Below are 12,282 nucleotides of genomic sequence, written 5' to 3' on the forward strand. Positions count from 1 at the left end.
ATATCAAAACTTAAAATAAAAGACGAAAGTTATTTTTAATCAAATCTTCCTATTTCGACACTACCGAGACATAATATTAATTGCAATAATCAATATATGGACAAACCGAATCGGCACACAGTCTATTAAGATCTGATATAATTATATTTGCATATTCACTTATAAATTATTACTAATTGTAAGACCCAAATTTGTGTTTATAATAAGCGTTTCTATATATTTCATTTAATATTTTTAAAAATAAAATTCTATTTATATGTAGATATATAATTTTTGTAAAGTACATTTAAAAAGAAACTGAAAATGCAAACATACTATAAAACATATTAAAATATCCAAATGCATTAAAATATATAATATATTTCAAATTTAAACAGACTTTTTATTATTACGCTTAATGGCAAAAACAAAGAATTCAAATATATTATAATTAATAGATTATGAAAATAAGATAACAAGCAAATTGTATGAAAGTTCTCAATGTTACAATTTTACATATTTTGTAATTACAATAAAACAACAATCATCGTAAATTGCTGTTATTTACAAAGAATCGAAAATTAAATTATCGTACAGTTAATCAAAAGAGTCAGAAGTAAATTTGTAAACGATCAGTGCAAGGAAAAGTCACATTATTATATCCGAGTTACTTATCTGAGAACGTAAGCAAGATTCATATAAAAAAATTAATTAATATTTAGAACGAAGGAGACATCAGAGGCAGAATTAAAGCGCGCCTAACTTCAAGCCGCAGCACGACGTGCATCAACGGGAATACTAACGAATGTGTTTTACCGCGAAACTTCGCGGAACGTGGCGAAACAGTTAATCAAATGAAAAGTGTATCTTCCCGCATCCTGCGAAAGGATTGAGCGAGTAAACTCGATCGAACGGCGTTAATTGATCTGTATCGTCGATCGATTGCAAAGACATTTGATCGACTGAAAGTGCCACATTTTTTTGCGAAAAGCCTGCTTATATGAAGATAGATATTGCACATTCCCGTTGAAACTATTAGAAGACAACAATAATAAATAATGCTCATTTCTATCAATATAAATTAACTTTAATCTCGATTTAATTCACTCTTTATCTTATCTAATAAATAGAAAAGAATAAAACGTCAAATAAATCGAGATTAATAACATTTCTAACTGTATCGTTCCTGCTGTCTATTTACGATTATATAATTATGATTTTCATACAGATTCTATTTTGTAAGTTAATTGAGTGTTGTGGATTATTTCAAGATCTTTGGATCATCCCTACGCTCCCCAACGTTACCGGAAGAAATTATGAGCGTCGATCATGTGAGTTTGTTGTAGTTTCTTCGATGTAAGATAGTTGATGGCTTGATGGTGGATATCTACAAGTGGTCGGAATTCGAATATATTATAGTTCTCGTTCAGCTCGTTCGAGATCATAGCGCAGTGCTGCATATGTTGAAACGGATACCGGCAACCTCAAGAGGCATCGATTTTCCTTGTATTTTCGACTATTCAACGATAATCGAACTGATCCAAAGTGATTGAACAACACGAGTAAGTTAGGCATCATACACGAAGAACGTGTCCCATCGTCTGGGATTGTTTGTTTATTCTCTCCTTTTTTTTGTATATTTGCTCGTGTCGCAGCATGTGAGATTAGTGTAGCGCTGTCTCAGCAAATCCTGTAACGTTGTAACACGATACTCACGTATCAGAAATCTAACCACAAAGTACTGGTGAGTTACATGGAACATTGGTAGTAGACGATTTAAGAAAGCTTCAAAAGTTTCTGAAGCTTATCGAACATATCAAGGCATCCATTTCCTTCCTGCAACGATATTGAATCGTAAAACGCTTTTTTCTGGTAGTGTATAAAATAAATCAATTTTCATACACTTTGTATTATAATATGAGGTTTTATATTTCTACATTCTTTAAATGGATACATATGATGTAATAAGTTGGAATGAAATAAATATACATTTTATTTCAATTTATTACATCCTGTACATCAGTTCAGAGAATGTAGGAATAAAAAACAAACTTTTAGATTGAATCGGATTGAATAAATGTAGGGAGTCAAATTCATTTTAATTTATGAATTAATAGGCCTTGTTCTTTTTGGCTGAACTTTTGAACTTTAGTTCAGTCAAAAGAACAGACCTAATGATGGTCTATGAATCTTGAGCAATTATTATAAATACATATAAATGTAAAATACTTATAAATCGAATTATTTCTACGTTTAATTCATTTCTTATCTCTATTATCTAATAGGAAGGATAGCATATAAAAAAATTTATTTAGGTATATACTGCATTAAGCATAATGTTGCATTTAGTATGATTGTAATAAGAAAATCTTAATTTTGGAATAATTTATCTACAGTTTATCAATACAACACAATATACTATTTATGCTTCTACTTTTTGAATACTTTATACATATGAGAAAGAAAAGCTTTATTTCAATCATATGGGATATATTTCAGGTTAATTTTAAATAGAAAAATTTCTATTATTTTTGACAATGGATGACAATTGGGAAAGTGATAATAAAACATCATCAAGAAGATATGATCGAGGTTATGATCATAGGAGAGGAAATAGAAGGGAACGAGGAAGTCAATTTTATAGACGCTCTAACAGATCATTTGGGGATAACAATGACTCGAATAAACAAAGTTACAATAATGATTCATATAGAAAGAGTGATGAAAAGTCAAATAGTACAAATGGATTGGTTATGTATATTGATAGCAATAACATTGGAAGACTCATCGGGAGGGGTGGCAGCAAAATTAAAGCTCTACAAGAAGATAGTGGTGCTAGAATTAATGTAAATAAAATATCTAAAACAATGTAATAAAATATGCATTGTACAATTTAATCCATTATATTCAATCCTATATTTAATATATATAACTGATTTTCTTTATCTTTACATAGATCGACAAACAACATAATGAAAATGGACAGAGTGCTGTGACATTAACTGGTACAGATAATGCACAACAACGAGCTAAAAGTTTAATAGAGGAGTTATTAATTGAAAGAGGTGGAACTGAAAGAAATAATACACACGAAAATGAATCTGCGCAAAAAATATCTCAGCCTGAGGAAAAGGAAGAAATTGATTGGGCTAATTTTGATTGGAACAAGGCTAATGAAGAATATGTATGTTTCACACGACAATAAAAGATAAATTATAATATAAGTGAGTACACAAGTATAACAATTGTTTTTATAGGAGGAGCGTCAGAGGCAAAAATGGGCGGCTTTACCTCCTATTATAAAAAATTTTTACAAAGAAGATCCAGCCATTGCTAATATGCCACAGTCAGTGGTAACTCATTTCAGGAAAACTAACAATAACATAGAAGTTAGACATGTTTTTGAGAACACAGGAGGTTCTGATGAAAACATGAAAATACCAAATCCTGTGCAAACTTTTGAACAAGCTTTCCATGTAATAAAGCAATTGAATTTATAAATTCATTTATTATTTTAACGCAAATACTGATATGTTACTTCATTTATATTGCAGGCGTTTCCAGATATCCTTAAGGAAATACGAAAACAAAACTTTGAAAAACCAAGTCCTATACAATGTCAGGCGTGGCCTATTCTACTGAGTGGTCAGGATCTCATTGGTATAGCGCAAACTGGAACAGGTTCGATTGTTTTTATTAAGACTTGAGAAACGATAGGCATATGAATACATCAAATATGATAGAGAACATCACGATCAAAATTAGATGTTTCGAATAGTAATATATATATTCTTTATTAAATCAATTTATTTCAAATATGATTGCACGCCGATAACCGAACTTTCAACACACAATCAATCCGAAAATGCTAATAATCCCCTAAATTAAATTAGAATTATTCGAAACGTCAAATGGCTTGCCGCTCGGTGCGATCTGTAGATCTGAATTCAATCCCACCTACGCTTATTAGATTTACGCGATTTTTCGCGTTTTATAAAGAGCTAAAAATAGCTCCACCTGGTAATTAAGAGACTAAGCTTAACGTCTTTGTCTGCCAGCATTGATCAGCATCTTCGCCAATTAGTACCCAAATTTGTAACATCCTCGAAGTTTTTGATGAAACATTATATAGATTTTGCATCCACAATTAAAAATCAAATCAATTTATTCGAATATTTATTAAAACAATTAATTGTTTCAATATAAATATTAAATGAATTGATTTGATTTCTGTATATATAGAATAAAATACTTGGTTTATAATACTTTACAAGAAATAGAAAAATATGTTTTACATATTATGAAGAGATATATATTACTTCGAGAAACCTAGAATCGATTGTTTTTATTTTGCGATCTATTATATGCGCCTAAGTGTAAGAGGATAATTATGATTTCAGGAAAAACTCTTGCTTTTTTACTGCCTGCTTTGATCCACATCGATGGGCAAGTAACTCCACGCGACGAACGTTCTGGGCCAAATGTTCTTGTTATGGCTCCAACAAGAGAATTGGCATTGCAGATCGAAAAGGAAGTAGGAAAATATTCTTATCACGGCATTAAAGCGTAAGTTTATTCCGAATAATATGTACTTATATCTTTTAACTTCATAATATCTTTTAATTGTAAATTATTTAAGGGTGTGTGTATACGGTGGTGGAAATCGCAAAGCACAAATAGACACTGTGACAAAAGGTGTGCAAATTGTAATTGCAACTCCCGGAAGATTAAACGATTTGGTTCAAGCAAATATATTGGATGTGTCGGCTGTGACGTATCTTATACTCGATGAAGCAGATCGTATGTTGGACATGGGTTTCGAACCTCAAATTCGTAAGACTCTTCTAGGTGTACGACCAAATAGACAAACTATCATGACAAGGTATATATATATATGTCATATTTTAAAAAAATTCTTACCACTTTTAAAAATGGGATTCGTTTAAGGAAAAGAGAAAAAAATTTAATCATAATTTTTTGTCCTTTTAGAATATATATATTTTTTATTTCTATTTATAAAATTTATTAGATATTTTACATCTTTAAATAAATAATTTGTATTACCTCTCTCTAGAATAATTCAAAATATATAGTCTAAAAATTCATGTATAATATCAATATTATATTATAATTAATAAATATTATCTAATAATGATACTTATCTTTTTCAGCGCTACGTGGCCCCAGGGTGTAAGACGCTTAGCCCAGTCATACATGAAAAATCCGATTCAAGTATTTGTTGGATCACTTGACTTAGCAGCTGTTCATTCTGTAACACAGAGGATTTACATGATTAATGAAGACGAGAAAATAGATATGGTTAGTGATGTCACATATGTTTATACTAAATTGATACAAATTATTTTTAAGATGTTATATTAGTTTATTATTATCGTTAATGTATTGTAGATGCATCAGTTTTTCCAAGAAATGGGTCCTCAAGATAAAGTCATAGTATTTTTCGGTAAGAAATCAAAAGTGGACGATGTCTCTAGTGATCTGGCTTTAACGAATATCGATTGTCAGAGTATTCATGGCGATAGAGATCAATCAGATAGAGAACAAGCATTAGAAGATCTGAAGACTGGAGCCGTTCAGATCCTTCTCGCAACCGACGTGGCTAGTCGAGGAATCGATATTGAAGATATTACGTAAGTTTTACATACATTATATTATTCAAGATATGACATCAATATGTTTTTGTTCTCATTTTAGACACGTACTGAATTATGACTTCCCACGGGATATAGAGGAATACGTTCACCGAGTCGGTCGTACTGGACGCGCAGGTCGAACAGGTGAAAGTATCACTTTTATGACAAGACAGGATTGGCACCATGCTAAAGCACTCATTGATATTCTTGAAGAGGCTAATCAGGTTAATAGATATACAAGGAATATTTTAATTCTTGTCAATTTTGTGTAGAGTCCACCAATTTGTACTCTTTATTTCAGGAAGTACCTGAGGAAGTATATAAAATGGCTGAAAGATATGATGCATGGAAAAAGAAAAAAGAACAAGAAGATCCATACGGAAGAGGCAACAGAGGCGGTAGACGCGGCTATCGTAGGATGTAAAATGATTAATTAATGATGCTAAGACTTAGGTTACATTGTGTTTAGTATAATCAATACCAGATTTAACACATACACATTGTGATACTATTTTTAGTCCATACAACTTTGAAAAGACTAATTTCATAAAACAAAACAGTATTCTTTTTCTTTATTTTTTTGTTGATTGTCAAAATTAATTATACATGATCAATATCTATTATAACTCGAATGTCTCATTGAAATATTAATATTTAAAAAATGCTTGCAACAATTAGAATAGCGATGCACTGTAAATCAGCGACATTTAATTATACTTTTTTAGTTATTAATTGCGAAATATAATTTTGTACTACAAAGTATTATTATTAAATATGCTAATTAGCATATCTTTTGTTTCTCATCTAAGTTCTCTCTCTATACACCATATTTTATATTTGTTCAAAAGATTGTTTATGTTTATGATATTCGAAGTTAATGAAAATATTTTTTTACTTACAATCAGTCAATTCATATTTATTTTTTAATCCACAACACATTATTTCAGATATATAACATAAATAAATATATTATTCATATGTTAAAAAATACGCAAATGAGTAGCAAGAATATTTTATCAGAGATGGCATCACTAAAAATGTGTTATGAGAACATAATAATTTTACTGTAACTTTTTTTAAAAGTAATTCTACATACATATTATCCAATCGATTTTATATCTTCTGATATATCAAATCTTTTATTATAAAAAAAAGTATTGCGTTAGATTTGAAATTATAGTAAAATACAGCAACACTTTAAATAAAAAAAAAACAAGTTCATTCAAATTGATTCATAAAATTCAAGATACCTCTGTTTCATTCATATCAACATCTAAGTAAAGGTTTCACAAAAATACATAACTATCAAGATAAAATATGATAAAATAAGATGTATAATGTATTAAGTAGCTATTTCGCTAAGAATTCAAAAGACGCAACCATTTAGAAAAAACGAATGTTGGAGCTTAAGCATATAGTGAATTCAGTTGTAAACTTTGAAGTTTTTCGTTCTCGTGTATTTCTCAGCGAAGATTTTACCACTCGGAGTCGGTATTGAGAACGCTATGTCATCCAACGACATCACGTAACCATAGAAGAATTTGGCTCTGAAATATAAACGAGGAGATATTTTGAACAATGCAAGACTTCTTCGAAGAAAGTCGACATATATGTATTAACGTGCAATTTACCTCAAAGTATCGACGAGTTTAGTGGCTATACCCCGTTTGCGATGACTCATCGCAGTCCAGACGACGTTTATGCCACATTTCGTAGGTGTACTCTCTGCGGTGCAACAGTTAAGTTCAATTAGTTCAGGAATCATACGAAACGCCGTTTTGATGTGTTCTGCCACCAATACTCCGAGAACGTTTTTCTCACATATATACAAGAAAATCTGCAAAAAATGCATTTTTATCAATTTCTATATTAAATTCGATGGTATGTGATAAAAATAATGTGTTTGTAAAATATAAATGTTTATGTGGTAAAAATAATGAGAATAAGATAGCATATACTTGCCTTTTTATTCTGATAATTCGAAATATTCATGTCTGCCAGTCCCAAATCTCTATCTACAACGTCCAAAATTTCCAATACTTTCTTCCAATGTTGCTTGGGATCATGTGGCTCGATCAAGATTATTCTACTGGAGGTAAAAGGATCCTCCAATATAACACGTTCGTTCTTCCAACCCTGAAATATGTGTAAAAAAAAATATTTAAATATAGTATCTGTAGTAAAATATAGTATTCACTTTACAGGCACAAATGTAACCTACATGGAATTTTAAAGTTCGTACGCTATTGTGATAATTCAAGTGAGCATTTTCATCTTCAGCATCGCCCATTTGGTACACAACATTACATTCTGGACACTGAGTGGCGCCAAAACGTTTTTGACCAGCGTCTAGCTGATACTGATCTTCTGCACCACCTCCTTTTGCAGATATCTGCCATTGCATATTTCTTTTTGTTGCTTTTGTAGTCTTGGCATTACCTGTCTCTCTAAAACAAAGTTAAAACATATATCTTGTTAAAACAGATTTAAAGAATTTTTAAAATTATCTTTGCACGACTTAAAATATTTTTTCAAAAAGACAATCGTGTACAAAAAATATAAATTATATAAACGGGATTAAAATATTAAGAAATTAATATATAACAAAATAATATAAAATTAATATAATAGAAAAGCAAAAAGATATAATTTTGTGGAAGTCAAAATCTTACGGATAAATGTAAGATTCGAGATTTATAACTCACAAACGTACTCAAAAATATTGTCAGGTACAGAATATCCTTTGGTAAATAACGGAAAATATCTTTTTTCGGTGTTCTCTTCGATTTCTTTTTCTTTTTCCTTTTTATTATTATTATTATTATTATTATTACTATTATTAGCGTTATCAAGTGAAAGATTTCCAAAGTTATTCAAAGGAGCAGCATCCGTAATGTTCATCGTCGAAGTCATGTTGCTAAGCTCGGTAGCTGGAGACATAATCGTGTCTTTCGACAACATTGTCGTCGATTGTAATGGAGAAAATGCGTTCGCTATATGGGTCAATGATGTCATCGTATCGTACTCATCGTTCGCCCAGTCATCCTCTAGAATTCTCAGGAGATCATTAACTTTTTCTTGATGCAATGTAGCTTCAACTTCCGGTTCGTCAACGATTAGATCGGTGACATCCAGAGAGACGTTCACAGTTTTCAGCTTTTGCTTATGTGCATTCAATGAAACGCGTTTCTGATTCTCTTTCAATTCAATTTTACCATCCGTGACCTTCAACTTAATCTTATCATTCACCGTTATCGTAGCTGCCTGATTTGATCTGATCGTCCTGTTGGTTTTAAAAAATCGCTTATTCTCGTCGATCATTGGCGACGGGGGGGCCCTTTCTGCAATCATGTTTGCTTCCATCGATTGAGTTTCTTCCACAGGTGGACTCTTGCTTGAAGCTGTGAGATTCTGCGTAATATGTTGTTCCTCATTCTTCAATGTCTCTGTATTCACCTTAGGCTTCGGCTTTTTGATCCCATGGCCCACACCAGCGTTTATCTTACCAAATCTCCGCTTCTTTGTCAATGAACGTCTACTGCTGTTTTGTGAAGGTAAACTTCGTCTCTTTTTAATGTCGCTGCTCTTGTAATTACTGAAAGGCCGCTCGGACTTCACGTTGCCACTGTAAAATGTTTTTGTACTTAATGAGAAATCCTTTAGGCTACTGTATTCGTGTTTCCTCTCCTGAAACAACGATGCTCTCGCTCTAGGCACGAAGCCGTCGTCTCCCTTAAACAGTTTCGTTGGTTTTGCCCCCGACTGCTCGCGCGCACGCCTCTTTAATGTGTTCTCCTTCTGTTCAGGCGAGAAACCCACGCTCGTTTCAATCGTGCTGAAAGACTTTCGTCTGTGCAGCTTTGGCAACGGAACTGTTTTGCTTACAGAACTCAACGGCGTTGTTTGCTTGCTCTCGGGGGTTCTGCCCTTTCGAGGTGTTTCTGTGATACTTTGATTCTGTATCTCTGTGGCGAAGCTTCGCTGGGGTGTCTCTGGTACTATTCCGATCATTTGTTCTGTGTTTGTCTTCGAGCGTTGTGGTGTCAACTGACCCATCAGTTCCCTTGGACTGGATGGCAACGATCTCTGAAAGCGGCTAGCAGAAACCATTTTACATCTTGGTGAATTTCTAGCCTCTCTGGTGACTTTTTTGAGTGACTTAAAGGGTGACATGCGTTCCTCCGTGTTGAATCTTAAACGATCCCAGGACACAGACGTATTGAAGACGATTGACTTTTCAGGTGTTGCGAGTGGAGACACAAATTCTCTGCCTGAGGAACTCTGATCGCTGATACTTGGACTTCGATCAGTGAGAGCCAAAGGTGACATGGGTCCCAAATCTGATTCATCTTCTGAGAACTTGTCATTTCTTATATGCTCTGTATCTTGAGAAACGCTCTTTTTAGCAGATTTATCACTGGATGGTGCAAAGAGACATTTCTGGGCTCGTCGCGGAGTACAAAGTAACTTTCCTGGACTGCTATCCATTGTCTAATAACTCTCTAAAATTTCAATCTGAAATAAATATTTTAAGATCAGAATAATTAAGATTTCTCAAGTAAATCTAAATTAAATTGACTCTGATAGCAAAAAATTAAAATCACAATTATTGATAAGCTGAAAATATATACAGATAATGGAAAAATTAAAGAGAATTCACGTTAAAATTTTTGACATATATTTATCAAGTTTCTGAGAATAAGATTAACAAACATTGATAAATTCAGTCATTTGCATTACATTGGATTAGTGTACATTTAATCCTTAGTATACACAATGATTTTTCAGTTTTTTATTAGTGTTTCTATAATTATTATAGAAGCACTATCTTTTATTATACATAATTGTTTAAAACGTTAATATGCTTTTACATATAGCTTCACTAATTTCATGTATGACGGATCTTAATATAAACTTCGTTTTTAATATAAATTTAAAGTACTTAATGCAAATGATCGAATTTGTTGTGACAGTTAATCGCACAAATGTTTAAGAAGAAATTGGAAAAAGTATTTTTCGTACAAATTAACCTAAATAAACCGGTGAATTCGGCAAAGCAATTTCTACACGTCGAAGATCCTCGATGACTGATAACAATACGACTTTCGGCGTGCGAATAATGTGCACTAATATTCTTCAAAAATATCCGAAATCAGCGTATTTCTTATATAAGTTTACGTTCAGGATGCGTCAACAAATGCGCGGGAAAACAGCCCAGAAAATTGAATGCAATGTACGAATATCTCATTTCTGATCATTTCTGATAAAACTTTTGTAACAAACGATTGCGCAGAGTTGAGCTGCGCAGTGCATTGTTTGCGCATGCGTTTCGATTTTCGCGCTAAACTTTTGTATGGATAGTCGTGGCATAAACTTGAGATCGGCCATCCTAGCTTTTTCTCGTGAAAAGTTTAAAATAAAAGTCCGTGTGATTGTAAAAATAATTAAGAGTAAGAAACTGATAATACAGTACCACCGACGAGATACTATTAAAGACCGACATTCTTACGGGAGTTGGCGTCCTTGTGAATATTGAAATAATTAAAAGTTAAAAACTGAAAATATTGTACTAACTTTATGATTTATTAGTTTAGTGGACGTATTTATGTATTTAGAACTCAATAATACTTTATTTTTCTTTAAAATTGTGATTTCAATGCTGTCATCAAAGTTCGATTATCAACAGAGATGATAACTGCAGAGAAAAAATCGTAATTTTTCTGCAATATATAGAAATTGTAGGTTTACAAGTATACATATTTATTTATGGAACATTTATGTAATAAAAAATCATGAATTTAATGTATGAACCAAATATTTATGTTAATAATAGCAAATTTATATCAATTGTCGATAATGTCAGCGTTCTTTAATTACTTCCAGGCCCTTGGGGCCCTTTTTATCGGGCCCGCCGAAAATTTACCCAGGGTTGACGGTCTTTAATAGTATCTCATCGGTGATAGTACTAATTTTTTAATAATTTACTAATATCCTGATGTTTTGTAAACATATATATATATTTAAAATTCAATAATACTCGATTTCTATTGAAAACTGCGATTTTAATGTTATTGTCCGAGTTTGATTATCAATAGAAATGGTAACTGTAAAAAATTGTAATTTTACAGCAATATATAATGTATATTATACATTATAAGTATATTTATTTATTTATTTATGAACATTTATTTACATATTTATTTATAAAACATTTATATAATAAAAATCATGAATTTAACAATGTGTATTATTTAAATATAATTGATAATCAAACTTAGACTATATCATTAAAATTACACCTTTAAATAAAAATCGAATATTATTGAATTTTATACGTATATGCATGTCTATAAAACTCTCTCTAATAAATCATAAAATTAGTATTATATTATTAATTTCTTATTCAATCAATTAAATTTAAAAACTTCGAAGTATCTCGAAGGTGATTTCGGAAATCGAGAAATTCGAAGAAGAATCGTTTTGTTTGCTCACTCGACTCTCTATCAGAAGATCAGAGTTATGGTGGAAGATCGGAGTTATGACTGACGGAATATAACCTATGTCCCGTGTTGATTGTCATTCATTGTCATCATGACAAATGTAAATAAAGAAACGATACTTTGATGATTTGTCATAATATAATTTTGCG

The 12,282-nt window shown here is 31.7% G+C and overlaps 2 protein-coding genes across 8 annotated transcripts; one reads left to right on the forward strand and one right to left on the reverse strand.

Annotated features, from left to right (window-relative positions):
- The first annotated feature begins 1,219 nt into the window (after positions 1-1,219).
- LOC108747330 (probable ATP-dependent RNA helicase DDX43) lies at positions 1,220-6,197 on the forward strand. Of its 6 annotated transcripts, none has more exons than XM_018484729.1 (12): positions 1,220-1,310; positions 1,399-1,851; positions 2,479-2,825; positions 2,936-3,163; positions 3,237-3,455; positions 3,534-3,660; positions 4,380-4,545; positions 4,619-4,861; positions 5,151-5,298; positions 5,389-5,630; positions 5,695-5,857; positions 5,935-6,197. In XM_018484729.1, exons 3-12 carry the CDS (start codon positions 2,517-2,519, stop codon positions 6,055-6,057), a joined length of 1,968 nt encoding a protein of 655 aa, XP_018340231.1. In that variant the 5' UTR covers positions 1,220-1,310; positions 1,399-1,851; positions 2,479-2,516; the 3' UTR covers positions 6,058-6,197. The 6 variants fall into 6 exon arrangements, with proteins under 6 accessions (XP_018340231.1, XP_018340232.1, XP_018340230.1 ...); XM_018484730.1 differs by having other exon boundaries at positions 1,410-1,851; XM_018484728.1 differs by lacking the exon at positions 1,220-1,310 and having other exon boundaries at positions 1,343-1,541; positions 1,635-1,851.
- A 724-nt stretch (positions 6,198-6,921) lies between these two features.
- Positions 6,922-11,144, reverse strand: LOC108747324. Of its 2 annotated transcripts, none has more exons than XM_018484717.1 (6): positions 10,664-11,144; positions 8,347-10,148; positions 7,855-8,080; positions 7,596-7,769; positions 7,265-7,470; positions 6,922-7,180 (listed from the first exon to the last, which is right to left on the reverse strand). In XM_018484717.1, exons 2-6 carry the CDS (start codon positions 10,119-10,121, stop codon positions 7,057-7,059), a joined length of 2,505 nt encoding a protein of 834 aa, XP_018340219.1. In that variant the 5' UTR covers positions 10,122-10,148; positions 10,664-11,144; the 3' UTR covers positions 6,922-7,056. The 2 variants fall into 2 exon arrangements, with proteins under 2 accessions (XP_018340219.1, XP_018340220.1); XM_018484718.1 differs by having other exon boundaries at positions 10,656-11,144.
- Between the last annotated feature and the right edge of the window lie 1,138 nt (positions 11,145-12,282).

Source organism: Trachymyrmex septentrionalis, unplaced genomic scaffold, assembly GCF_001594115.1.
Source record: "Trachymyrmex septentrionalis isolate Tsep2-gDNA-1 unplaced genomic scaffold, Tsep1.0 scaffold2, whole genome shotgun sequence".
Classification (NCBI taxonomy): domain Eukaryota; kingdom Metazoa; phylum Arthropoda; class Insecta; order Hymenoptera; family Formicidae; genus Trachymyrmex; species Trachymyrmex septentrionalis.

Coding starts and splice junctions, on each gene's coding strand:
- LOC108747330 (XM_018484729.1), top strand. CDS start 2,517: ATGGATGACAATTGGGAAAGTGATAATAAAACATCATCAAGAAGATAT. Junction 4,862..5,150: donor AGACAAACTATCATGACAAG/GTATATATATAT, acceptor TATCTTTTTCAG/CGCTACGTGGCCCCAGGGTG. Junction 5,631..5,694: donor ATCGATATTGAAGATATTAC/GTAAGTTTTACA, acceptor TTCTCATTTTAG/ACACGTACTGAATTATGACT.
- LOC108747324 (XM_018484717.1), bottom strand. CDS start 10,121: ATGGATAGCAGTCCAGGAAAGTTACTTTGTACTCCGCGACGAGCCCAG. Junction 7,471..7,595: donor CGAATTATCAGAATAAAAAG/GCAAGTATATGC, acceptor CATTTTTTGCAG/ATTTTCTTGTATATATGTGA. Junction 7,181..7,264: donor AAACTCGTCGATACTTTGAG/GTAAATTGCACG, acceptor TTTATATTTCAG/AGCCAAATTCTTCTATGGTT.